The sequence below is a fragment of the Vulpes lagopus genome, chromosome 4 (assembly GCF_018345385.1).
Source record: "Vulpes lagopus strain Blue_001 chromosome 4, ASM1834538v1, whole genome shotgun sequence".
Lineage (NCBI taxonomy): Eukaryota > Metazoa > Chordata > Mammalia > Carnivora > Canidae > Vulpes > Vulpes lagopus.
In genome coordinates this window covers 84,411,720-84,438,271 of record NC_054827.1, presented here as the reverse complement: position 1 = coordinate 84,438,271, position 26,552 = coordinate 84,411,720, and the positions used below count along the sequence as shown (strand labels likewise).

General features: G+C 34.3%; 1 protein-coding gene across 8 annotated transcripts in view; it reads left to right on the top strand.

The window, feature by feature from the left end:
* XRCC4 (X-ray repair cross complementing 4) overlaps window positions 1-26,552 on the top strand; it is a 277,018-nt gene that overhangs the window by 77,420 nt on the left and 173,046 nt on the right. For all 8 annotated transcript variants that reach the window (XM_041752028.1, XM_041752029.1, XM_041752026.1 and 5 more), the window contains 2 exons: window positions 19,721-19,887; window positions 25,989-26,141. In XM_041752028.1, coding sequence (XP_041607962.1) covers window positions 19,721-19,887; window positions 25,989-26,141 — 320 coding nt within the window. The remainder of the gene's footprint in view (window positions 1-19,720; window positions 19,888-25,988; window positions 26,142-26,552) is intronic.

Here is a 26,552-nt window from a genome sequence, read left to right as displayed (position 1 = left end):
GACACACAGAGAGAGGCAGAGACACAGGCAGAGGGAGAAGCAGGCTCCATGCAGGGAGCCCCATGTGGGACTCGATCCCAGGACTCCAGGATCACGCCCTGGACCAAAGGCAGGTGCTAAACTGCTGAGCCACCCAGGGATCCCCTGTCAGTTCTTTTCTGAAGTGAATTTGTTTGCCGTATCTATCTGTGGCTCACTTTCTATTTTGTAAACAGGTAATCTTCCTTTCTCTGGCCCTCCCTACTCATCTACCATCAGAGAGACATTTCTAAAACGCAAATCTAATCACATTATTCTGCTGAAAAGTCACTGGAAGCTGCACCCTACTGTCTTCAGCAGAAGGCCAAATATAGCCTGTAGATATGTTATGTTTGGACCTTACACTAGAGAAAAATTGAAATGAGTTTCTAACAATCAAAATCAGGGGCTTTTATCTAAAAATCTAAATTTCTGGTCTCTATGGAAAAATTAAAAATCTGAGTAATCTGGCCCACATTTCCACCAAGCAACAATCAATTATTACTACTTAGTGGCTCCCCTGTAGAAGGGAATTGCTTTCTGTAGTTTGTCAGCCCATCAGCTTTATTCATTTACTTTACCTGCCTGGCTCCTAAGGACAGTTGATTCCACAAGCCCTGACCTAGAGAATAAAGCTAAATGTCTTAGTATGACATTCATTATGTCTAACTTCCTCCCATTTATTTGTTTCAAATCAAGTTGCATTTTGATTGGATGATTACATTTCAGTTCCATCTGCCAGATTGTGATTTCCATAAACTTTGGTTTTGCTTTCATTCTCAACCCCTTACATGATTTCTAACACATATTAGGAACTCAGTGAAATTGATTTGAATTGTGTTGATTGTACTTTCACAGTGACATACTGATTTTAAGTGCCCATATAATTGTTCAAAAGTCAATACACATGAAAGTATGTATCAGCTCTTAGTACTATTGAAAAATCTTAAAACTTCTTCTCTACCAAAAATGAATCAGTAGAGTTATTTTGATTTACAGATAATCTATTGTAGTACTATGATGGTGGTAGTGATTGTGGAAATCCTTCAACATTATCAATAGTTTGATCCTTCCATTCTTTAACAGGAGTGAGAATAGAGACTTCCCTGACAATGTTACATGTTCAGTCTTCTGGTGAACACAGAGAAAATAGGGCTTCCAGTTGGCTCTGGTTCTTTTCTTTGCAAAGATATTGAAAGGCTTTCTGTTTGTTGATATCTATAAATCAGTAAATATTTATACATTTTCTAAATAGATTTTCTAACCATTGCTAGTCATAAAGGAGCATTTTAAACTGTGATTCTTTAAGCTGTTTTTGAGAATGATTAATTTGGTTATTGGAAAATTAAAAATGATTAATGGAATTTCTCCTGTATTTCTTTATGGTTAGATTAAAACATGAAAATGTAAATGGGATTATTGACTATATCTCAGTCTAGAAGGATAAATTGTATGGTGTTTTACAAAGAACAAAATTACAAAAGGAAAATTTAATTACGAAATTAAGTTCTCCTTTTAGGGTTTTGAGGATGGCCTTTCAGCTGCATATTTTAGTTCTGTTTTTCAGAAATGTCATATTGAACTAATTAAAAATATATATATATATCTACAGTATCCTACAAAAGTATTATTGTGTGAAGTAGAGGTAGCTACTACTCATGTTAAAAAAGATCATAGATTGTTGTTGGCAAATAGAAATCCTAATTTAATTCAAGACAGGGTGGTTCCTCTAGGTTACTCACTGATGAGACAATAACAATGGAAAAATTTGCATCATTGCTCTTACTGAGTTCAGTTAAATTGTGAACAAATTCTTTGTGATCTTGTTTTTGTGTTGCTCTTAAAGATTCAAAACATTCTGGAGTGCTCTTTTTTTCATTGATAGTTAACAGTGATGATGTCAGTTGTCTGTGAGAAATTGTTTTGTGTATATGTTCCAACAATAGTCATTATTTTCAGTACTCTCTGGTTTTATTTTTAGATGTTGTTCTAGTATTGCTTTTTTTTTTTTTTTTATGATGGTCACACACAGAGAGAGAGAGAGAGAGAGGCAGAGACACAGGCAGAGGGAGAAGCAGGCTCCATGCACCGGGAGCCCGATGTGGGACTCGATCCTGGGTCTCCAGGATCGCGCCCTGGGCCAAAGGCAGGCGCCAAACCCCTGCGCCACCCAGGGATCCCTTTTTTTTTGTTTTTGTTTTTGTTTTTCTTTTTTTTAGTAACTTCCACACGCAGCATGGAGTCTAGTGCAGGGCTTGAACTTAGCACCTTGAGATCAAGATCTCAGCAGAAATCAAGAGTTGGATGCTTAACCGACTGAGCCACCCAGGCATCCCAAGTATTTATTTTGTTATTTATAATGGTGAGTCCATATTCGTGGGGGGGGAAAAAGGACAAAAAGCCTGGATAGAAGTAGTTCTTATGCCTACAGGTCATAGTGGGGGAATTTAGGAAATGAATTTAGTATATAGCCATAAACTTTGTAAGGTTGAAATACTACCTATATTAGGGTTTTCTGGAGAAGCAATGCTAATATATAAAGAGATACATTTTTAAGGTATTGGCTTACACAGTTATGGAGCCTGAGAAATCTTACTATCTTGCCCCTCAAGTCTGGAGGCCAAGTAAAACCAATAGTGTAGTTCAAAGGTCTGGAGAGCCGATGATGTAGATGCCCGTCCAAGTCTGAAGACTTCAGGATCAGAAGCACTGGGGACAGGAAAAGACCTATGTCCTAGTTCAAGTTATCAGGCAGAGTGAATTCAACATTCCTCTGCATTTTGTTCTGTTCTGGCCCTCAACTGATTCCTTAGGGGAATCTGTTTTACTCAGTCCACCAATTCAAATGCTCATTTCTTCTATAACATCCTCACAGACACACCCAGAAATGTTTAACTGGTTATCTGGGCATGCAGTGACCCCATAAAGTTGACACATAAAATGAATCATCACTAGCTATTGCCAGTCTTGATATTGAGAATCTGATTATTGCCTTATATATTTATACTTTGATAATATTTCATGCTGCTATTATTACCCTGAAATTGTGCTTATCCTGGATTGAATAGTATATTAGTGAGCACCTTTTTAGATTACTTCTCATACTATATAACAGATATATCCTTATAAGTCTCTGAAGGTGGGGCATTTCTTTATTCTTCTTTGTTGCTTTGATGCATATATTAGTAGTTGGTGAAAAATTCCTTAAAAAATTTTTTTTAAGATTTTATTTATTCATGAGAGACACACACACAGAGGGAGAGGCACAGAGACACAGGCAGAGGGAGAAGCAGACTCTATGCAGGGAGCCCGACTTGAGACTGGATCCCAGGTCTCCAGGATCACACCCTTGACTGAAGGTGGCGCTAAACCGCAGAGCCACCTGGGCTGCCCTAAAAATGTTGAGTGAAATTATAAGGATGAACAATTTTTTGAGGCTATATAGCAGTTTCTCATTTTCTTCTTAAATGCTGTTCATATAATACCTGTGAATTAGGGTAAATGGATTGGGCAATAGCATTCTTATAAGTTTTTGAAGTTCAGAGATTAAGGTCACAGCTTGTTGTTAAGGGAACCTCATCTAGACTATAATATTTATCTCATGTATATCTTGTTTTGTATTTAAGTACCAGGATTGTGGATAACATTATAAATAAGGGAATTTGAAATTTCAGGGCATTTTGTAACATCTTGTTTTTCTTCCTATTTTTAGCTTTAGCTAAGTGGAAGATATTCATAGGAAGAAAGACATGTATTAAGAAAAATCAGAATTTATATCTGATTGTCAGTCTTTCATAGATATTTAGGTCTGGGAAATGGCTATTAAAACCAATTTAATTGTTACATTTGACAACCTCAGAATTTAAAGTAGATTTTGAATTTACACTCATTAAGCACAGATGTTGCTAGCTATACAGTTAAAAGTGAAAATCTCATTTAAACATATGTTAAACAAATAGGAATTTGCTTTATAGGTAGCCAACCCAATAGATACTCATCTCTAGAAGATATTTCTAGATTGTAGAGCTAAGTTGGTCAGATTTCTTAAAATCAGTAAGAGAAGGTATACATAGATGGTCTTTGAGAATGGAGGTGTGTTAGGAATATCCATACAAATGAGAGTATTTGGATCAAGGGGAAGATAAGGACAGGTTGGAAAACCACCTCTTTTCACCCCTCAATAATATGTAGTTTCTAGCTTCTGTGATTGATGTATGATGAACTGAAATCTTACCTTTGTCCAGTTTCAGAAAGCAACCTGACCTCATGTCTTTTATTTGTTTGCTTAAAATCACCACTTTGGTAATTCTAAGGGGACATGGAATGTGATAGTTATTGTCCCTTAATACAAAGAATCCCTTTGGGAAGAGTTTCTGTCAAGTCATTTCAAAAGCAGTGAGCCATCCTCATAATCAATCCTTATGTAATTTTTTTTTTCTTTTGGCTTGTGCCTTGATCCAGTTAGTAATGCTTGGGTAGCAAATCTGAGTTTATCCAAAGCATGAACTTGTAAGCACTTGGTGTGAACCTGTAGAAGTTTACTTAACCAGGTTAAAAATTAAATAAACTGGTTGGAGCTTTGGGAAAGCTACTTTTCCCAAAAGGAGTTCTGTATGCGACATGCACGTCAGGCATCATGGTCTCCCTTCTTTAGCTTATAGCCAAACACTAATCTATAAAATCATGATGATTTTTTTTTTTTTAAATCATGATGTTTTTTAAAGAGTCTACATTCTGTAGTTTTCTAAACTGGTTTATTAAGGGGAATGCTTTTCTCCCTTAATACATTGTAACCATGACAGTAAGTGCAAAAGCACTTCTAGCAGTTGAACATAAATCTTTGATCTGACCTTTTAAGTCATACAAAGAAAATTTATCCTTTTAAAAAGTGTATGAAATACTCATTTTGCATATGACATTATTTCCCCATGGATATAACTCTCTATATAACTGTGTATCTCAATGCATACTATGTTTTCAGATTGCCACGCTCCTTTCCACTGCTCCCTCACTTTAGTTTTAGGGATTTATCCCTTAGCACCCCATTGAGTAAACTGAAATTACTACATTGTCAAAATACAGTAACTACTATACCATTTGGACACTTTTGGCAATGAGTAAGTGTTCTCATTTGAGAGCTGCTTTGTAAGAAACAGTTTACTGAAGTGGAACTACAGTATGCCAAATAGTTGATTTCTTTTGGACTTAACTGAAACTAGGTTTCTGCTTTTAATATTTCCTAACAGCAAGGTAGGTGCTATTCTATGTAACATGACTTATTTACATAGTTACCACAAAATATTTGGTATTTCATGCAGTAATGACATTATTTCATTGAAAACAGTAATTTCAGTACTGCAGTATTTCAACATTTTTGTTTGGCTACATTTTTAATTTGAGCTTTTAAAAGTTGAAAATTCATGATTGGGATATGGTTTATCTTGATTTTTCTGAAATTAATCTATTAACATTGTAGGTCTTATAAAATACTACAACTCTCTACATTTATGTAAAGCAGATACTCTATCTGACTTATGCTCATATGATGTAGATTGCCTTGTATATTCACATGGTAGGAGCTAAAGAAAGAATATTTAATTGAATTTCAAGTTTTTATATAGAATTCTTACTACACTTCATATATTTCTTGTACTATTTTAGTCTTAGATCCATAGAGTTCACAATCTGAATTTATTACAATTAGCCCCAGAGAGACTTCTCTATTAAGTATATAATGCCTGAAACATAGTAAGCACCCAATAAATGTTAATTACTATTTTTAAAATGTTATGATATAATTTGGTATATTTCATCATATTGATGGAACATATTCTCTGAATATTTCTTTTTTATTTTGAAGACATTAATTTATTGACTTTTGGTGTCCAGCAATGTGATAGAAATCCAGGGCCATTCTAATTCCTGATCATTCGCATATAACCTGTTTTAATGCTTTAGAATCTTCTAGGATTCTCTTTTGTTCCAAATGTTCTGAAATTTAGTGTTGTTATGTCTTGGTATGAGTCATTTTTAATTCCAGTGTGCTGGGACCTTAGTAGACTCTTTCTAACTGGAAATTTCAGCACATGTATTTCTTCTACTTTTTAAATTCCTTTTCTGTTCCGTTTTCTCTTTTGGCTGACTTTATTATGTATATTTTAACTGATCTTCTTTTGGCTAACTCTTTTATATGGATTTTAACTGATCCTTTACTCTATTACCCTCTAATTTTCTTAGAATTTCTCTCCTATTTTCCATCTATATATTTGCTTGTGTTTGTTATGTGTGCAAGCCTGAATTTTATTCTTTGATACTTCAGGTCCGTAAGTATGGTTTCTACTTATTGTATATGAACTCTTGGACAGAGGAGAATGCCCTGTGAGGAGCTCACAGAAGCATGGGTCTCACCCTACTTCAGGACCTTCCAGTTGCTGCCTATTTTGGGTCATTCTTCAGTCCTTTGATAGGTTTCGTTTTTTAGTTTTTGGTTCGAAGTTTATAATTGTTACCGCCAGGGGTGTTAGTCGGATACAGCTTACTCTGCCATCATCTGAACTGGAACTACCTCAGTATTAATTCTTAATTACATTTTTCTTTGCAAGAAAATTCGATTAAATGCATGATTACCATCCATTGTGCTCTTTGGTTCTTCTCAAGTATCAATAGATAGTAATTTTTATAGGCAGTTTTCTTATTAAGTGATTATTTACCTTAAAAAGCCTTGAAAAATGTTTAAATGTTTTTTAGACCAGTACTTTGTTTTTATTCTGTCTCTAGGTAAGGAAGGCAATAAATCAAAGTAAATATTAACTATCTGTATAAATATTTTGGATAGAAATTTACTTCCTAGAGAGCTACTGTTAAATTACAATAAATAAAGTTTTATAGAATTCTTAGTACTTTTTCTTTTTTTTTTTTTTTAGTAGACTTTTTCTTTTTTTTAAGTAGGTTCCACACCCAGTGTGGAACCCAATGCGGGGCTTGAACTTACAACCCTGAAATCAAGACCTGAGCTGAGAGCAAGAGTCAGTTGCTTAACTGATTGAGCCACCCTTAGTAAATAATTTTAAATGAAAAATATATGGTGGAAGAATTTTTAATCCTTAGTTTAAAAAGGCAATTATTAAGCTTTAAAAAATTTTTTTAGAAGTAATTTCATAAACCATACAGAAAAATGAGCATATATTATCTTTGATTTAATATTTTATCATTTTATTTAAGTTGAGGATTTAATGATACTTGGTACTTCTATGATTTTTTTTAAGGTCACTAGTTTTGAGTTTATTAGTTTATGATAATTGATTTTAAGGATATTAGAGTTGCAGTTAACACAGTAAGTTTTTAGGAAAATATTTTGTTTCCAAAAAGTTTCTAATGTCAATATAATGACTTTTAGCCAGTCATGCTGTTTCTTCAAAAAACTATAATTCACTCCTTTAGGGGCAGGATAAGGGAAGTTTCTGAAATTTTTAAATGACAAAGGGCCAGAATTTTATAATCAGAAAAAAAAAAAAAACAAAAAAAACAAGATCCTACTGTTTTAATTTTCCTGGAGAATGTTATGAGAGACCTGAACAATTGTTACTTAACATGATAAACTGGTTTAAAGTCAGAAATAAATGATTCATACCATTTCATACTATGTTTTATTAACAATTATGTTTCCTAATTATCCTATAGTGTGATATTTTATTGTAACTTTTGTCCAGTGTTTGCTTGTTTACTATTTCTATGGGGCCTTAGAAGCTAAGCAACAGAGTGATCCTAGCCCCATTGACATTTTTCTCTGTCATAGCCACTCTGGAATGCCACTGTGTTAAAGTAATCAACCATTTTTAAAAGACAAGTCAAATTCAAACTGACTTAAGAGAGTGGAGTTTTTTGTGTCATTAGGTTCTTTTTTTCTGTTGTAGTTTATTTGCAAAATCCTTCATGATCAGTTCTTAGGATTTTGTTCACAAATCTTCTATAGTTTAAGTAATTATTTTAAATACAGTGGTTATGGTTGCGTATGCAAGACCCCAACTGAAAATACAGGTCAGTATTGGGATTCTAAAATAGAGATTTTCTAAGGTTCATATAAAATTCTTTTGATATGACCAAGGTATTAAAAATACGACTGAATAGACAGTTGCAATTGTATTTCTACCTGCAGATTATTTGGTGGTCTTATCAGCCACAGTGGAAGGAGCCTGATTTTAAAAATGCAATGAGAAACTTAACCAAAATATATAAAAATAACTCTTGGTTAAATGAAGAAACATAATGGTCTTTAATGGAGGAATGACACTGTTAATTCATGTTGGAAATAAGTTAATTCCTTTTAAAATAATTTGAAAGAATGTAATTCAAAACAAAGTTCCTAGTATTTCTTAGTTGCTTTTTTTGTTTTTGTCAAATTCAGTTAGAATTCTTGGGATGAAATGTGCTTGGCGGAACTAGACAACACAATATTGAAAAAGGAATTATGAGATGGAATTTATAATCTTTAGTAATAAAGCATATTATAAAGCTGTAATAATTAAAAGAGCATCATAGTACTAGTAAAAGAATAGCGAATGATGGTACTAAATAGGAAATTCAAGAAAATACTTAAGTATGCATAAATATGTAGTTTCTAATAATGGTGGCATTTTATATCAGTAGGGAGAGAATGGATCACTGAGTAAACGGTGAGGAAACATTGCTCATGTATTTGGAGAAGTAAAAATGAAAATGTGGGTAAATGACTATTTTCTTTGATTTGCAAAGACTTAAAAGGAAACTAATTTTATTTTTTAAATATTTTATTTTTAAATAATCTCTACGCCTGATACAGGGTCAAATCTACAACTCCGATATCAGGAATTGTATGTTCCATGGATTGAGCCAGCCAGGCACCCCAACAGAACTGTTTTTAGATTTAACTACATTAAAATGTAAATGCTCTATATGTAGTATTGCCAAATCAGAAAAATATTTGCAACATTTATGACCAAGTATTCATTCACTCAGTTAAAAAACATATTTTGAATCTCCGCTGTAAGCATGAGGAAGGGAAACAATAACCATTTGTAAATAAAATGAATTAAGATGATTACAACTGCTATGAAAATTATAAAAAATTATTTCTTAGTACCTATACTATTGACATTTCTTTGTAGGGCTACTTGGAGGATTCTGGAATGTTTATATCATAATTAAGGTAGTCAAAGGCAGTGTCTCTAGAGGTAACATTGAACAGAGACTTGAGTAAAATACCAGAGGAAGCCATGTGCAATTCAGGGAGAACATTCTAGAAGAATATGCAGACTCTATTAGTTTCCTGTTATGACTGAGACAAAGTACCACAAACTTAGTGGTTTTCTTCTTTCAGCATCAAGAGGCTGCCAGCCTTCCTTGGGCTTTGTCCACATCATTCCAATCTCTTGTTTTCATCATTGCATTGCCTTTGCTCAGTCTGATCTCCTGCTTCCCCTTATAAGGACCCTATGATTACATTGGGCCACGTGGTTAATGCATGATAACAGCCCCATCTCAGGATCCTTGATTTAATCACATCTTCAAAGTCCCTTTTGCCATATAAAGTGGTATTCACAGATTCTGGGAATTAGGATGTGGGCCTCGCTGGGGATCAATTATTTATCTTACCACAGACCCTGATATACTGTATTTTTAGTTGCTACCACAACAAATAACCAGAAGTTTAGTAGCTCTAAACAACATAAATTCAATGTTCCATGTTTCTGTAGGTCAGAAGAACAACACAGGGGCACCTGGGTGGCTCATTCAATTAAGGGTCCAATTTCAGCTCAGGTCATGACCTCGGGATAGTGGGATCATCATTGGGCTCCAAGCTCAGCACAGAGCCTGCTTGAGATTCTCTCTTCCTCTCCTTCTTCCTTCCCTCTTCCCCTCTCCTGCCACCTGCTTGCGGGCTCTGTAACTAACTAAATACATTTTTAAAAAGTCCACCATAGTAGTCTCACCTAGCTAAAATCAGTATGTCAAAAAAAATAAAATAAAATAAAAATAAAATAAAATCAGTATGTCAGCAGGACTGTATTCCTTTCTGGAAGCTCTGCAGAAAAAACCCTTTCCTTGTCTTTTTCCAGCTTCTAGAAACCACTCACATCTTGGTTCATGGTCTCCTCCTTTCAGAGCCAGCAGTTTTGAATCTTTCTGTGCTTCTCTTCAAATTCCATGTCCTTCTAACTGTTACTAAGGACTTATGTCAATAGATTGGGCTCGCTCAGATAATCCACAACAATCTCTTCATCTCAAGGTCTGTATCCTTAACACATCTGCAAAGCCCCTTTTTTCACAGAGAAAGCAACCTATTCACCAGTTATAGAACTTGTGAGGGAGCCACGATTACTTTTGGAGGAAGCTGCCTGTTACATATGGGAATAATTGACTTATTCAAGTATATAAAGAAAGCAGTTGGCTAGTGATAGCAAGAGTAGGGGGAATGGTGAGAGATGCAATTAGAGAGAGTCATGGGCCAGATTATAAAAAGCGTTTTCATCCACTGAAGTATTTAAAGAGAAAATGGGTTGTAATAAAATGAGGAAACAGATCGATGCTCTTCTAAAGAACTTTCTGGGATGATAAGTTATGTATCTTTGCTATCTGATATAGCAACTACTAGCCACATGTCTCTATTGAGCGCTAAAATGTGACTTTTGTTATTGAGGAGCTCAGTTTTTAATTTTAGTTCATTTAAACTTAAATAGCCCATGTGTGGCTGTTGTGCGCAAGATTGCGAATCCGAGAAACCACCAAGGAGCCTACACCAATGCAAACACACGAGGGTTTATTTACAAGCTCGAACTTGGGTCCAAGTATACTCCACACAGCAGAGCAGAGGCTTGGACCCCGAAGTGGGTTACAGCTGGGTTTTTTATGGGCTGGTCTAGGGGATCTTCAGAAGGGATGGAGGAATTTTTTCCATTCCAATATGGGGAAAAGGGTGGGGGAGTTTCTTAAGATCTGATACGGGATTCTCTGCTGAGGACATTCTGAGCTTTATTGTCTTTCAGATATGGGATTCCCTGCCTAGGACATTCTGCAGTTTTTCCTGTAAAGTTCAGCTCTTATTCCTAGGGACCTAAGATGGCTGTACTTGTGCTAATGCTAAACTTGAGGTGGAATGGCCTTAATTTTTCTCGGCCCCCACATGGCTAGTAACTTTTGGAAGCAGGACAGATAGGACATTTATTTTTGGAGAAATTTTTGCTGTGACTGAAGCAGAAAAATGAATACTAGCTAGAATTAGATATGACATTAAGGAGATTGTGTTTTATTTTGCTTTTGTTTTTAGACTGGGATATTGAAGCATATTTGTATTAATTATGTATTGTGGGGTAACAAGTTACCACAATCTTGGCAGCTTGAAACCCTGCACATTTATTTTCTGGCTTTCCATGGGTCAGAAATCCAGGCATGGCTTTGCTAGGACTCCTGTGAAAGCTGTTTTGGCTAGAGCTGCAGTCTTATCTCAAGGTGAAAGATCTGTTTTTAAGGTCATGGGGTTGCTGGCACAGTTCGGTTCCTAGTAGCCTGTTGTACTGAGGGCCTCAGTTTCCTGCTGGCTGTTAATTTTATGTGTTCAGTTGGATGGGCTAAAAGTGCCTAGGTACGTACGTGGTCAAACATTATTCTGGATATTTCTGTGAGGAAGTTTTTGGATGAAATTAATATTAAAATCAGTGGACTTTGCATAAAGCAGAATACCCTCCAAATAAGGGAGGACCTCAGTCAGTCAGTTGAAAGCCTGAACAGCACAAGACTGTTCTCCCCAGAACAAGAGGGAAGTCTGCCAAGAGATTTCATTGATTCTTCCTAGATTCCCAGCCTGCTGGTCCACTCAGCGGATTTTGGATTTGCCAACCTTCATGATCATGTCTGCCAATTCCTTACAATAAGTCTCTTTCTATATGTATAAACATCTTATTGTTTCAGTATCTTTAGAAAACCCATCTAATACTGGCTGTTGGTCAGAGGCCTCCTGTGGTTTTAAAATGATTATTTGTGGGATCCCTGGGTGGCGCAGCGGTTTGGCGCCTGCCTTTGGCCCAGGGCGCGATCCTGGAGACCCGGGATCGAATCCCACGTCAGGCTCCCGGTGCCTGGAGCCTGCTTCTCCCTCTGCCTATGTCTCTGCCTTGTCTCTGCCACTCTCTCTCTGTATGACTATCATAAATAAATAATAAAAAAAATTTTTTAAAAAAAGATTATTTGTCATAGATCACTCTTCGTTCCTTGCTGCATGGGCTTCTCCAACGTGGCTACTGGTGTCATAAAAGCCAGCAAGGAGAGAATCTGTTAGCAAGATGGATATTATCATCTTACATAACTTAATCACTGAAATGGTATGTGTCACCTTTGCTGTATTCTGTTGATTAGAAACAAGTCACAGGCCTCCCTGCACTCAAGGGAAGGGGATTACACAGGGTATGCGTCCCAACAGGTTGAGATAATCGGGGGCAGTCTTAGAGGAAATGCTATGTAGTATTTAAGCAGTCATTTTCCTGCCTATAACCTTCCAATGGCTTTTTGTTATAATTGGAATAAATCTTCAGCTTCTTACTGTAGCCTACAAAGTCCTGTGTGATTTAGTCTCCTGCTTTTTCCATCTCATCTCCTGTGTTCTCCCCCTAAGTTTTTTTTTTTAAAGATTTATTTGTTTATTTATGATAGATCCAGAGAGAGAGAGAGAGAGAGAGAGAGAGAGAGGCAGGGACACAGGAGGAGGGAGAAGCAGGCTCAAACCGGGAGCCTGACATGGGACTCGATCCCAGGACTCCAGGATGGCTCCCTGGACCAAAGGCTAAACCACTGAGCCACCCAGGGAATCCTCCCCCTAAGTTTTTGCAAGATCTTTTCCCCTCCCCTATCCAAAGATATGCTGCCCTCTAATCACAATCTTACCTGTTTTTTTCTTCATTGATTCTACAACTGTGTGAAATTATAATCATTGTGTACCATCAACTTTTTCCATGAAAAGTTCCAAGAGAGCACACACATTGTTTTCCTTTCTCACAGCAGTGTCCCCAATGCCTAGTACAGAGTACATACAAAAAAAGTCTGATAAATGAATGAATGAATGTATTCTGTGTTTCACCATGTAAGAATGGTGATACTAACTTTTGACTCTCCAAAAACTTAATTCCTAATAGTCTACTGTTGACCAGAAGTCTTACCAATAATGTAAACCATTGATTAACACTGTTTATACAGTATTTATATACTGTATTCTTACAATAACATAAGCTAGAGGAAAGAAAATGTTACTAAGAAAATCATAAGGAAGAAAAAATACCTTTATAGGACTGTATTGTAAAAAATCTGCATGTAAGTAGACCTGTGCAACTCAAACTTGTATTGCTCAGGGGTCACCTGTACAATACAAATAATAAGCTCTACTGTAGATTATGGAGTTTAAGTACTAGTAGCTAAGCAATATTTATCTCATTTGTTGTAGCAAATGTAGCATGTCCATGCAGATGTTAATATTAGGGGCACCTGTGGGGGGTGGGGTATGTATGGGAACTGTCCCCATTCTATTATTCTGTAAAACCAAAAGTTGCTATAAAAAATTAAGTTAATTAATTTAAGAAAATAAAAAAATGGGGATACTATTGTGTAATATGTAGCCCCTTTCCCTTTGCAGCTTTTAGCATACTACAGAAATAAAAGTAAATACTGTAATGTTATGATAGCTATCCATGCTCACTCACTAGACCATCCAAGTATAACTGAATGAATGGTGAATGTCTAAGTGGAAAATGCAGGGAAGGGTTAGTTTAGTATGTATGTATGTATGTATGTATGTATGTATTTGAGAGAGAGAGAGAGAGAGAGAGAGAGAGGGAGAGAGAGGCAGAGACACAAGCAGAGGGAGAAGCAGGCTCCATGCCAGGAGCCTGACGCGGGACTCGATCCTGGGACTCCAGGATTGCGCCCTGGGCCAAAGGCAGGCGCCAAACCGCTGAGCCACCCAGGGATCCCCAGGGTTAGTTTAGTATTGAAGAGGATGGACAATGAATTCTATTTTGGTATTTAAAATTTGAGACTTGTGTAGGTCATCTTGCTGGCACCATTCCAAAAATGAGTTAAATGTGTATATAAGTCGAGAGTTCAGGAGAGGCCTCACTTACAGATATACGTTGGGCAGTTTTCAGTTTATCTGTAATAATGGAACTTGTGATTGTGGATAACTCTATAACTATAGAGGAAAAAAGAAAAGTAGGTCAAGAGACCATACCAAGAAATATTACCATTTAGCATCTAAGTGGAGGACAGAGAAGCATACTGCACAGATATGATTAGATAAGTATTATCAGATTTAGAAGAATGTTGGGGAATCCAAGGCAATATTTATCAGCAACTAATACCAAAACTAAAGTAACAGGCAAATAATAGGCAACTCCTGTCCTCTATCTGCTCTCCCCAATCCAGTTACTATAAACAACCTTCCAGTTGATTCTAAATCCATGTATAATATAATTTGTCATCGTTAACTTTAACTCCTAATTAAGCTAAGATAAATCTAGATTTTACTGTATTTCTCATAAACCAGAAAACTCATCATCTATTTTAAGATAGTAGTGGAGTGACCATTTACAATCATTCAATGTAAAAGTAACTTCTGAGACTCCCTTACCAACTAGGCTTTTGGGTGTTTTGTTGTGAAGGATTCTCTGACTTCCACCAATGATTTTTTGTAATTATGAAGATCAAAATAAGAATTCTTAGATGATACTTAATATGTTAAAACATATAGCTTAGCCTTAAAGTCCTAATAATTTTGTAGCACTGTAATTTGAGATCAGTGTATTTTTCACTTTTAGATTATTGTGTTTTGACTTTAAGAACCTACAGTATCTAAAATATACAGAGCCTTGCTTGATCATACAATCATCTGGAGATATTTAAACATTTTTTAGTGAGCTGTAAGAAATTTGTGCAAGAAAATAGTTGGAAAGGTGAGATTAGTAGTCTCACAGTATATATAGCTCTCTTATCTTTTTTAGAAGGACTTATCAGTATTCTTTTCTAAGTTCTAGATAGCTTAGACTAGTTGTAAACCTAGACATATCACTGCTTTAGGAGGTGCATTTGTAATGTTATTCATTTAAATATGAAATAAAAATTTCAACAGGACACTAAACCAAGGAGTTCATGATACAAATCTTAGTAAAAATATATTTGATACAAAATATGAGCAGGTGATATTTAATGTAAGTAGGCCTAAATAATATGGCTTAGTCTGTTTTTTATTATAAAACTTAACTGATTTCCTATATTTCTGAATTTTGTAAGTGTATTTTATAATAGCTATGCATATGCAACTATGTATTTGTCTAAAATAGACAACATTCTGTATTACAAACTATAATGGGCAAGCTTTACTTTTTTAGTGTATACATATCTAGATAAGGTTTTGTCTGATAGGAATAAATTAAAAACATACACTGAGAAAAACGAGTTCCTATCTGACCATCATTTGCCTAGTAATAACATCAAGGTATCTTTATTCCTCCTTTTCCTTTAGCTTTACATTTTGGTTCCCAGGACAGTAGCAAAGATTTATTCTGCAAGCTTATTTAGACTACTCTGATAATATATCAAAACTCAAATTATTTAAATGATGTGTTTTAAGCAGAATATCAACTCATACTGTGATAACTCTCCTTCCCCCAGAAACAGAAGGACCACAAACAATCCCCCAGGAACTGATTAGTAGTTGTTATTCATGGTGTTTATTTTGTGTACTTTATTAGTACTATATATTCTCTTTCATTTCGTCACTCTAAGGAACCTGAAAACTGAGTATATAACTTCATAACATTCTTTTAAAAAAAAATCTATGTAGGTTTTATTAAACATATAGATTATCACAGTATCGTGCTATTATGTAGTAGTTTTTTAACAAACACTTTTTGTTTCAATTATATTATTCAATAAAATAAAAATTTGTTTTATTCTTAAACTACTTAAACTATTTCTTAATTTGTGTCTACAGCATCAATATCCCATTTTTTTAAAAGTAGGCTCTGCACACAATGTAGGGCTTGAACTCACAATCCTGAGGTCAAGACCTGAGCTGAGATCAGAAGTTGGACACTTAACTGACTGAGCCACCCAGGTGCCTCATTGTCCCACGTTTTTATTTGCCTGCCCCATTATAGTTATATTCCTTTATTAATAAGGACCATTCCAATAAAAAAAATTGAAGTCCTTATTGAGTGCTTAATATATGTCTAGAGCTGTGCAAGACATGGTGGAGGCAGTGGAAGAAATATAAGATAGGGCCACTGATCCTAAAGAACTAGAAAAGATGACAGGAGGAAAAAATTGTGAGACAAACTCTGAAGTGTTAAGAATAGAGAGGTCAGCATAGGCAAAAGTAGATATGGAGAACTTGACCTGGGCTTTGAAGTGGTAGGTAAGGAGGTATGGCATTTAACCTTGGATTTAAGAATTGACAGATATCGCGATCCCTGGGTGGCGCAGCGGCTTAGCGCCTGCCTTTGGCCCAGGGCGCGATCCTGGAGATCCAGGATCGAATCCCACGTCGGACTCCCGGTGCATGGAGCCTGCTTCTCCCTCTGCCTATGTCTCTGCCTCTCTCTCTCTGTGTGACTATCATAAAAAAACTAAAAACTAAAAAAACAAACAAACAAACAAACAAACAAAAAAAACTAAAACAAACAAAAAAAGAATTGACAGATATCTAGACAGATATCTGGAATAAACAAAGCACTGGCTAAAGAAAATGGATAAGTTTTCTGAAATTGAGAATTTTTAATGCAGATCGGATTTTTAAGATGTTATTACTTGCTTGTTTTGCTATCTAAAATTATGACTTAGAACCAACTAGTACATCCTACTGTACTAGATTATCAACATTTAAAAAGTTGATTGTTTTCAACTTTTTTACACAGAAAAATAAAGATGTGGCCTAAAAGTCTTAGATTATAGACTGATTGGAGTGCTTAGTATAGGTCTATGTACCAATTATCTATGAGATCTTGAGAACTGACTAGAAAAAGAAACGTTTTTGACCATGCCCATAAAGGAGAGACATACTTCCGGGATGCCTTTTATTTGTGGTTTCTGATTCTGGTTTACCATTTGAAATCCTTATTTTATATTGTAGATTATTTTGAAATTATAGGATTAATAATTAAAGAAAAGCTATGCTAATAGCATTCTGTATCAAACAAAAGCTAAAGTAGAGGTTTTTTAAACCAACCCAGCCATACAATGTAGCTTTTGTGTAAATTTGCTTGCTTTAAAAATAATACTTCTTAACGTTTCCACTTTTTATAAGCGGGCTAGTATAAAGATCAGCTGGATATAGGGGCACCTGAGTGGCTCAGTTGGTTAAATGTCAGGCTCTTGATTTTGGCTTAGATCATGATCTAAGAGTCATGAGATTGAGCCCCACCATCAGGCTCTGCCCTGGGGTGTGGAGCCTGCTTAAGATTCTCTCTCTCTCTCCTTCTGCCCTTCCCTACTACTAAATCATCTCCCCAACTCTTGGCTCTCATGCTTGTTCTCTCTCTTTAAGAAAAAAAAAATTGAGGCACCTCAGTGGCTCAGTCTGTTGACTGGCTCTTGATTCAGCTTAGGTCATGATCTCAGGGTCCTGGCTTTAAGTGCCCCCCCAACCACCACCATTGGGCTCCATGCTCAGCATGGAGTCATGAAGTCTGCTTGTCCCTCTCCCTCTGCTCCTCCCCCTGCTCGTGCGCTCGCTCTCTCTCTTTCTCTCTCAAATAAATATAATCTTTAAAAAATTTAGCTTTATATAGAGTTAAAGTGCAGAAATACTTTTTGCTTCTTATTTCATTATATCTGATAGAAGGCCCTGATTAAAGCTCAGTGCATATGTCCCCTTACATCTTCAATGATACAGGAAAAGCAGCAGTGAAAGTAGAAAGGAGCTTTGTGCCTTGGCTCTAAACGGTGTGTATTACAGGAAGTATGGTCCAGCAGAATTACTCTTCATTTATTACAAAATTTTTCTAAGAAGTGAGTTGAATATTTCAAGTAAATTTCTTTTCTTGGATTGAATTTCTAGATGCTTCTTGTATATTTTCATTGTTTAGAATAACATGTTCACACCCATTAAAGGACCAAAATGTAGTGAATTTAATTCGAAAATAGAAACAAAATAGTTGTGTATTCCTAAGAAGAAATGACATTTTAAGTTTATTCTACAGTGCATAACCAAGAAAAGATTTAAGAATTTTCTTTTAGAATTTGAATATATGTTTGAATGATATTTTGAAAGAAATTGTTTATTAGTGATTTAGAATTGGTCCCTTCTTTGTTTGCCATGTAAGATACAAGAGTAGGCAGCTGGATTTATTCTTATCTGTGCATTTGTATTTTACCATTACTTTATTCAGGATCAAAATGTGGCATAATGTGGCCATTATCTATTTGGCATTGTTAAAACTTTCAAATAATGAAATACTTGTTCCTTTCTAAAAATGTCTTGGTCAAAGCTGCCTGACAGTTGTGATGATGAGAATATACAGAATCATTTTGTGGGTTTATGTTTTACTGATAGAGTTACCTATTATATAACAATAAGCTTAATTTTTCTTCTTTATATCAACTCAAGAAAATTATGTTCTTTGTATTCTATTAGTGATCTTTGCCTTTTGTGTGTGTGTATATGCGTGTTTGTTTACATTAAGAGAAACTTCAGAAGGTAAATGTTTAAATTCTTTTTTCCTCAAATGTACTTTCAATTAGCATAGTACGATTTTGACTGTATTCCTTCAGAACTGTAGGTAAATACTCTGAATCTCTGTTTACTTAATTAATAAGTGGATATAGTAGTTTCATTTTGGTGATGATTAGATGAGTTGTATGTGTTTTATGCTCTAGTTAAATTTCAACTGCAAGACATGGTAACTATATAATCATTTTAAAAATTGTATTTAGTTATAATAATTGTAATAGTAAGGATAATTATAATTAAGATTAAATCGCTATATTTTATTATCTCTATCTATCAAATGAGTTGAGTAGAACCTATGTCCCCTTCTAAATTCCCTGACTATAATGAAACTGTATTATACTATTTGATTTTAAAGTGCCTTCTAGTAGAGGATATGTTTTTGCAAATCTTAGGTTTATGAAGAAGTACACAAACTTGACATTAGATGTTATTATTTGTAATTTATTGGGTTTTGATACAGAAGTAGTTACTGAGTGGTACCACCAGGTTTACCGGTTTCCTAAAATCCTGCATTACTCTTAATATTACCAAAATTTTGCTCTTTATTCAGAAATAGATTATCACTTATTCTATCACCACTATTAACAGAAAGTACAGTTAAAAATCTTCATATATAATTCCTTTTCTTACTCTGAGTAGTGACCTAAATTAAGTTGTAGTGAACAAATGATAGTGTGCTTATATGGTGTGTTTAGTTTTCTTCTCTGCTAGGAGGTGGGAGAGTGACTTACCACTTACACAAATTATTCTTGGGTTCTATGTTGATTTACATGATAAACTTTCAGTAAGAAGGTAGAAAGTTATCCAGTTTGTTTTCACTGTATTTGTATCTGATAAATGCATTGTATTTATATCTTGTACTTTTTCCCCCCTCAGAAGAAATTATGTTATGTTTAAAACTGGACCACTCGATTTTGATATTCTCCCAAAACTAATAATGTTTTCCTTTTGTTCTAGTTCAGACTTGGTTCCTTCAATCTAGAGAAAGTTGCAAATCCAGGTGAGGTCATTAGAAAACTTATTTGTGATTGTCTGGACACCATCACAGAAAACCAAGCCAAAAATGAGCACCTGCAGAAGGAAAATGAAAGGCTTCTGAGAGATTGGAATGATGTTCAAGGGCGGTATGTGCTAATGTTCTTATACTATACAAACATTAAGCTCTCCTTATATTGCTATAGATTTACTTAATTTGTAAGTTTATAATATATGTGTACTAGCACATATTTAACATAAAATCTTTACTTAATATGATTAAATTAAAATGTTGACCATTATTGTACATTATTGGAGTCTGTTAAAACTTTTAAGCCATTAGTATTTGGTAGCACCAGCAAACTAATGAACAATAAAGAATAATCAATGAGAATCAAAATGAGAATGAGAATAAAAAACCACTAATATTAGTAAAAATTTAGGAAGTTGATATTTATAAGATTTAATTTATCTCAAGTTATAGGATAAACAATGAATAAAAAAGAGACATGAAATGTAAATATGCCAATTGATTACTTATATGGAATTTTTATGTAAATGGTAACCATTTCAGGTGCTGTGTGCTTTGGCTCCTGATATAGACTAGTTTGCTCACTGAATAAATTCATGCTACCAGCATTTTATTTTTTTTTTTATTTTTTTTTATTTTATTTTATTTTTTTGCTACCAGCATTTTAAAAAGATGATATAATTATGATTACTAGATAAGGCATTTAGAAACCTTTCTTTTGCCTCTTATTTTTTAAAATGATGAAAAGTAAAAATAATAAAATGATGAAGAAAGTCATTTCACTTCTTATTATGCATTTTTTCAGCTGTATCATGATCTAGGCCAGTATTTTATATTTTTCTGTTATGGAAAAGATGTTTGAAGAAAATAAATGTTGTGACATTTATACGTCTACAGAGACATAAAACATCATATGCATGTGTTTGTATGTATATGCATGGCAACATCTGGAAGAGTTAAATGAACTGTGTATAATAATATTATTATATTCAGTATTTCCAGTAGATTCAAACCAGTAGCTCTAGAACATAATAACAATTTTTCCAATTTAGGGTTTTTTTTAGGACAATCCTTCAGATTGTTTTATATGGACATTGGTAAGTACGTGTCAGAGTATATGAAAAATGTGAAGGGTTTATCATTCTCAATGTATATCTGTGAAAAGGGTTTTGACTAGAAGAAATTAGGTTTCTATATATCCAATTATTTTATTAATGTAAGACATGTAAACTTAACACCTAAAACCTGTTAGCTCTCAGTTATTAGATTAAGAAATTATCTTGTTCTCTTTTATCTTTGAATTAATATTTATCTCCAATTATATAAAAATGAGACCAAATCACAACTGTGTAAATAAATATTAGGAAACCATATGGAGAAATGAGTTAATTTTTCTCTTCCTCTTTCTCCTTAAAATCATGTTAGTGTGAATCAATATCAAATATCTGTGCTAGAAAGCATGGTATTGGGTCTTTATCTGTTGTTTGGATATGCTTTTTTATATATGAAATAAGTCAAATTAAAGCAGGCATACTGTGGTCGTGATAAGCCATTATATTTAAAACTCAAAATACCCTCAGAATGATGGGAAATTTGATCCACAAATTGCCCACAAAAATGCAGACTGGGTACTTGGTACTTGAACAAATTGCTTTAAAATGTCTGCCAGAGGTTGAAAGAGGTGTTATCTCATCAGTATTCAGCACCACTGCCATAGACTGGAAAGCAGCAGGGAACAAAGATGAGATGGTGGAGACAAATGCACCCCGCGCGTAAGACAGTGACAGAGGGGTGTGTATAATAGATAGTGCTCAGTAGCTTGATTTGAACTGTCCAGAAATTGCTTTTACATTATTGCGGCAAAACGTTTCCTGTTTAATCAAAAGCACAACCATATCTCTCATCACCAATCTTATTATGCTCCAGCTATTGTTTTTTGTAAATGCAGGGTCACATATTTTCTTCAGGGTTTGAAGATCTGTGCCATTGCGGTAGCCTCCAAAACAGGAAAATGAGCCTGCTCCAGAGAATTCTACACTCTTGATTGTATTTCAGATGTTAGATTAGTAGCTTTATCTATTTTCCAAATTTCCCAAATGGTTTTCTTTCCTATCAGAGGAGAAGGTGGCCATTTAGGAGCTGTAATATTTCTTGGTCATGGCCAAGCAGTACTTATATGTTCCTTTTCTAGAGCTTTAGTAGAGCAGAAAATGAGCCAAGGGTTATATCTCCACCTTCTATATGGCACTAGTACTATTCAAGAGTTTTTGGAGAAATTAGAAACAGGATATGAACATACTGAGTTAGGTAACTAAATTAGAGTGGTGACCATCATGTTAGGACTGGCCACAGTTCATTTTCTGGACAGGCTTTGATACTCTTATATCAGTGTACACCTATGCTCCCCAGTCATTTCTTCTCCATCATTGTTTCAGACTGTGTATGCATTGGCAGGGGGGGGGGGGTGGTGGAGGGAAGCAGCACAAAATAGATGATGAGAATTCCCTTAGAAACTGTGGTAGCTAGGTCCTAAATAAACTTAATACACAGTGAGACATTATATGAACACAAAGCAGTCATATACACATGTGCTTGCACTATGGTAATGTTAATGATATGTTAAGAGGAGAAATGTGAGTTACCAAAAAAAGGAATAGTATGCCAGTTTTTGCAAAATGTATCTTCAGATAGAAATATCTAGAGGAAAAAAAAATGTTAATAGTATATATCTGAAATTGTGGGTTAAATTTCTTTTTTGACTTTTGGGGCATATTTTTGTATGTATTTTGTTATTTAAATATGTATAATTATAATCAGAACCAACGCTAAAGCTATTTTCATATAGGATGACAGTAAAGAATAAATGAAGTTTGAATAAGGAATGAGGAATTACAATATGAGTAAAAAATGAGCCTTAGTAACTAAATGCAGACTTTTAACATATTTGCTGTTATATTTTATTAACTAGTAATTGTGGTCTTAGCTCTGTTTTGAACAAGTGATGTTACTGGATCATTTTAATTTTGTATAGTTTAGGTAAGGCAGAAAACATTAGAAATATTGTATGTGAATCCATAAGTTATTAGCTATATTTATTTTTTATTTATTTATTTTTAGCTATATCTATTTTACTTGTTTTTCCTATTTAATTTCAAATACAACTCTCAAGTTCCATATTACTAAACACGTCTTTTTTTCTTTGCATTCAGACATCAAGTTAGAAACTCTCCAGCTTTATTCTGAGTTATAGTTATTAAACCTATAATTGGAGGCAATTCTCGGCAGATTGAATTGGGTTGACACTCATGGAATCAATAGAATAGAAGAGACCTTGAAAGCTCTTTTACTTCATCTCTCTGCCTTCAAGCTAGGATCACATTATATCCAGATGAATTCAGTCTGATTTTTAAAGACCTCAGGAGATAACTTCAACTCTCCTTGGTAGCCCATTACAGTGTTTAAGAACAGTCACAGTCAGAAAATTCTTCCTTCCATCTCTTGGTAATCGGAGTCCTTCATGGTATAGTTGAAGGCCATTTCCTCTTGTTCTGTCGTCAGAGAGGATGAGGAACAGCTGTTTACCATCTTCTTCAGTACTTAAAGGCTTATTAAATCTCATTACCACTGCTTTCTTTTCCAGTTCTTTTTAGCATTCTTTGTCCTCTGAACTCTATTCACATTTTCTTTTGCTGTGTACATCCCTGACCTGGATATAAATTTGGCTAGAGCTGATTGTAAATATGAGGATTACCGCACTATTTCTAGGTACCACATGTTCACATTTACATATCTGCTGTTTTATTTTGGGTTATCTTTTAATCTGTTTTATTTTGGTTTATATTTTTGCATGAAATTGCCTTGTTTCTGCTCTTATTTTTGTTATTTTTTAATGTTATTCTTAGAATCTTTATTTTCCTGTATAGAAATATTTTATTTTGAATATTCAGTATTTTCCTTATTTAGTCTTTATCCTTTTGATTTTTTTAATTACTATTCTTTTTTCATAGCTTTTAGATATGTCAGTCCTAGAGTACTAATTAACCTTAATATTATTGTTCTGTTGTCCTAGTCACTATTGAAAGGATGAAAAATGATTAGCCCTTTCCTGTTCAATGTAATTTGTGTTTTCATCAGGCTTGAGTTTTGCCTTGAAGAGGATTCTTGGACTAGTTGTGGTCTAATCTAGTTGTATGTGAGTTCTCCTTTAATATCACTGATTTAGCAGTGAATCCCATATCTTTCCTTCACTAAATGGCCTCATCTTCTAATACCTGTCTAGTTCTTTCAGTGAAAAGTTGACAGAAGGCAAGTAATGTGGAAGGTCTAGTAACATCATAATGCTGTAAGAGAGGACTGGCATTAAAAATGAGATGGGGAGGATGCTATGTACTTCTTAGTTACTAAATGTTTAATAGAAGAATAGTGTTCTCCAAATTGTTGATAAGTTCATAATTAAGAATAAATTTTGTCCTCTTCACAATAATACTCTGTGCCAGCCAACCCCCACTCCCTAGCTTTGTCTATAAAGTATTATCCAGTTTGATAATTGGAAGTTTGGTTGAAAGAAAATCTTAAAGGTTTGCTAAAACCAAGCACGGTTAAGTTATAGGTTGACAGTTATTCTGTTGTTTGTCCTTCTGTCACAGACATGTTACCTTCGACAGTGTAGCTGTGATTAACTGTATTCTTTAGACAAATTATATAATGTTGTATTTTGATATTTTCATTTTTATCCATGTGTTGTATCAAATGTTAATTTTAATAAAGGTTTTGAAATGTGCTTGTTAGTTAAGTGCACATAATCTTTCAATTAATAATTATTGAAGTTATTTATATGGAAATTAAAAATACATTTAAATCAGGTAAGTAACTAATTGGTTACTGTTCCTAAAATTTTATATAATATCCAAAATTTTTATTGTACATTTTTATAATTGGTTTTTACTTTGCCTTTGAATAAAGCATCTTATAGTATACTCATGTATATGAGTATACTCATAGATCCAAGTTTGGATCTTGTGTCCTGAGTCTGAGAGAACACACAGCTTTTAAAATTCAGCTTTTAAAATTTTTGTTACTATGTTACATTAGAAAATAGTACAAGAAGATGAGATACAATGTTTATATAACATTTCACATCTGATATAAAAATGCAGTGAGTGATATGTCCCTGCCTAAAATAAGCCATTGATATTGGCAGCCCCGCTTCAATTTGGCTCTGCTTTATTTCCTCATACTTTTTGGTGTACTTCTTTCTCAAAGAGATTTTCTTGATGAAAGGAGTACTGTTATATTAATATTTACCACAGTTTTTTTTAGAAGCTCAAGGAGATGAAAAATTTCGCTCTTACAATGGTGAATAGCTGTCAAAGGAATGAAAAATAAATTCAGAATCACTGATTCTCCATTACCTTATAAGATGTCCATATTAACACAATTAATTTTTCTAAAAGCTACTCCACACCTGTCAAATGCCAAACGCTCTTAGGCAGTAAAGATAAAGCAGTCAATAAAACACATCTGCTCTCCGCATTTATAGAGTTCACAGCCTGGCAGTGATTCTACTATAAGAGTATTGTAATTGCTCCCAGAAAATTTACTGTTTTTTGTTCCTTTTCATTCCATAAGAGGCCCTAATTCTTTGTATCTCTAGATAGAAAGGTTGTTGAAAGCACAGGGACATATATATCAAAGGTATCAAATTTTGACATTTTTGTTTATAATTTTTCAGTGAAAATTATATATTTAAACATATCTACATAAATATATATATAATGAAAATACTAGAATACCTGTGTAGAACAACAGAAGTATAAATAGTAAAGAGAAAACTAGGCAGAGCAAGACTATGTTTAAAAGAATACATGAAATAATTTATCTTTGAATTGTTTAAATACAGATTTATTTATGGTTTGTGTGTATGTGTATATCTATCTATCTATCTATCTAGATAGATAGATAGATATATAAAGCTTTTTGGGCATTATTTTCCAATATTGATCCTTACCTCACTGCATAAATTACTAACATCAATAAACAATAAATTCTAATTGTTTAATTATCTGTGTAAAACTTTAAATCAATGGAAACCTGTAAAAGTGACTTTTAATTGTATTTTCCTTGAAAAGTTTTCTTGAAATAATTTTCAGTATTGGATTGAATAATATTAATACTAAAAAAAAACTAGATGATTGATTTATTTGTTTATTTACATTTTAGATTTGAAAAATGTGTGAGTGCTAAGGAAGCTATGGAGACTGATCTTTATCAACGCTTTATTCTGGTGCTGAATGAGAAGAAAGCAAAGATTAGAAGCTTGCATAAATTGTTAAATGAAGTTCAAGAACTAGAAAAGAACATTGAGCATGAAAGGTATTTTGAGTTGTCTGTTTTGAGATGGCAGATACATAAGTTTAAAGGGAATTTTCCCACAAACTTAATGAAAGTTAGATGCCAGCTTTTTAGTAACATGAGATCATTTGCCAGTCTGAAGTTGAATGCTCTGGCTTTGGATGCCGTGGGCTGGAGAATTCTCAGGATGATCTCTCTATGTCTGCCTACTGTCATAACTACACTTGAATCCTAAAACTGGAGTATGGTTTATCTAAAGTATTATTTGTGTAATTCTTAGACATCATTAAAAATAACAAAAACTGGGCAGCCTGGATAGCTCAGTGGTTTCGCGCCACTTTCAGCCCAGGTTGTGATCCTGAAGACCCGGGATCGAGTTCCACGTCAGGCTTCCTGCATGGAGCCTGCTTCTCCCTCTGCCTGTGTCTCTGT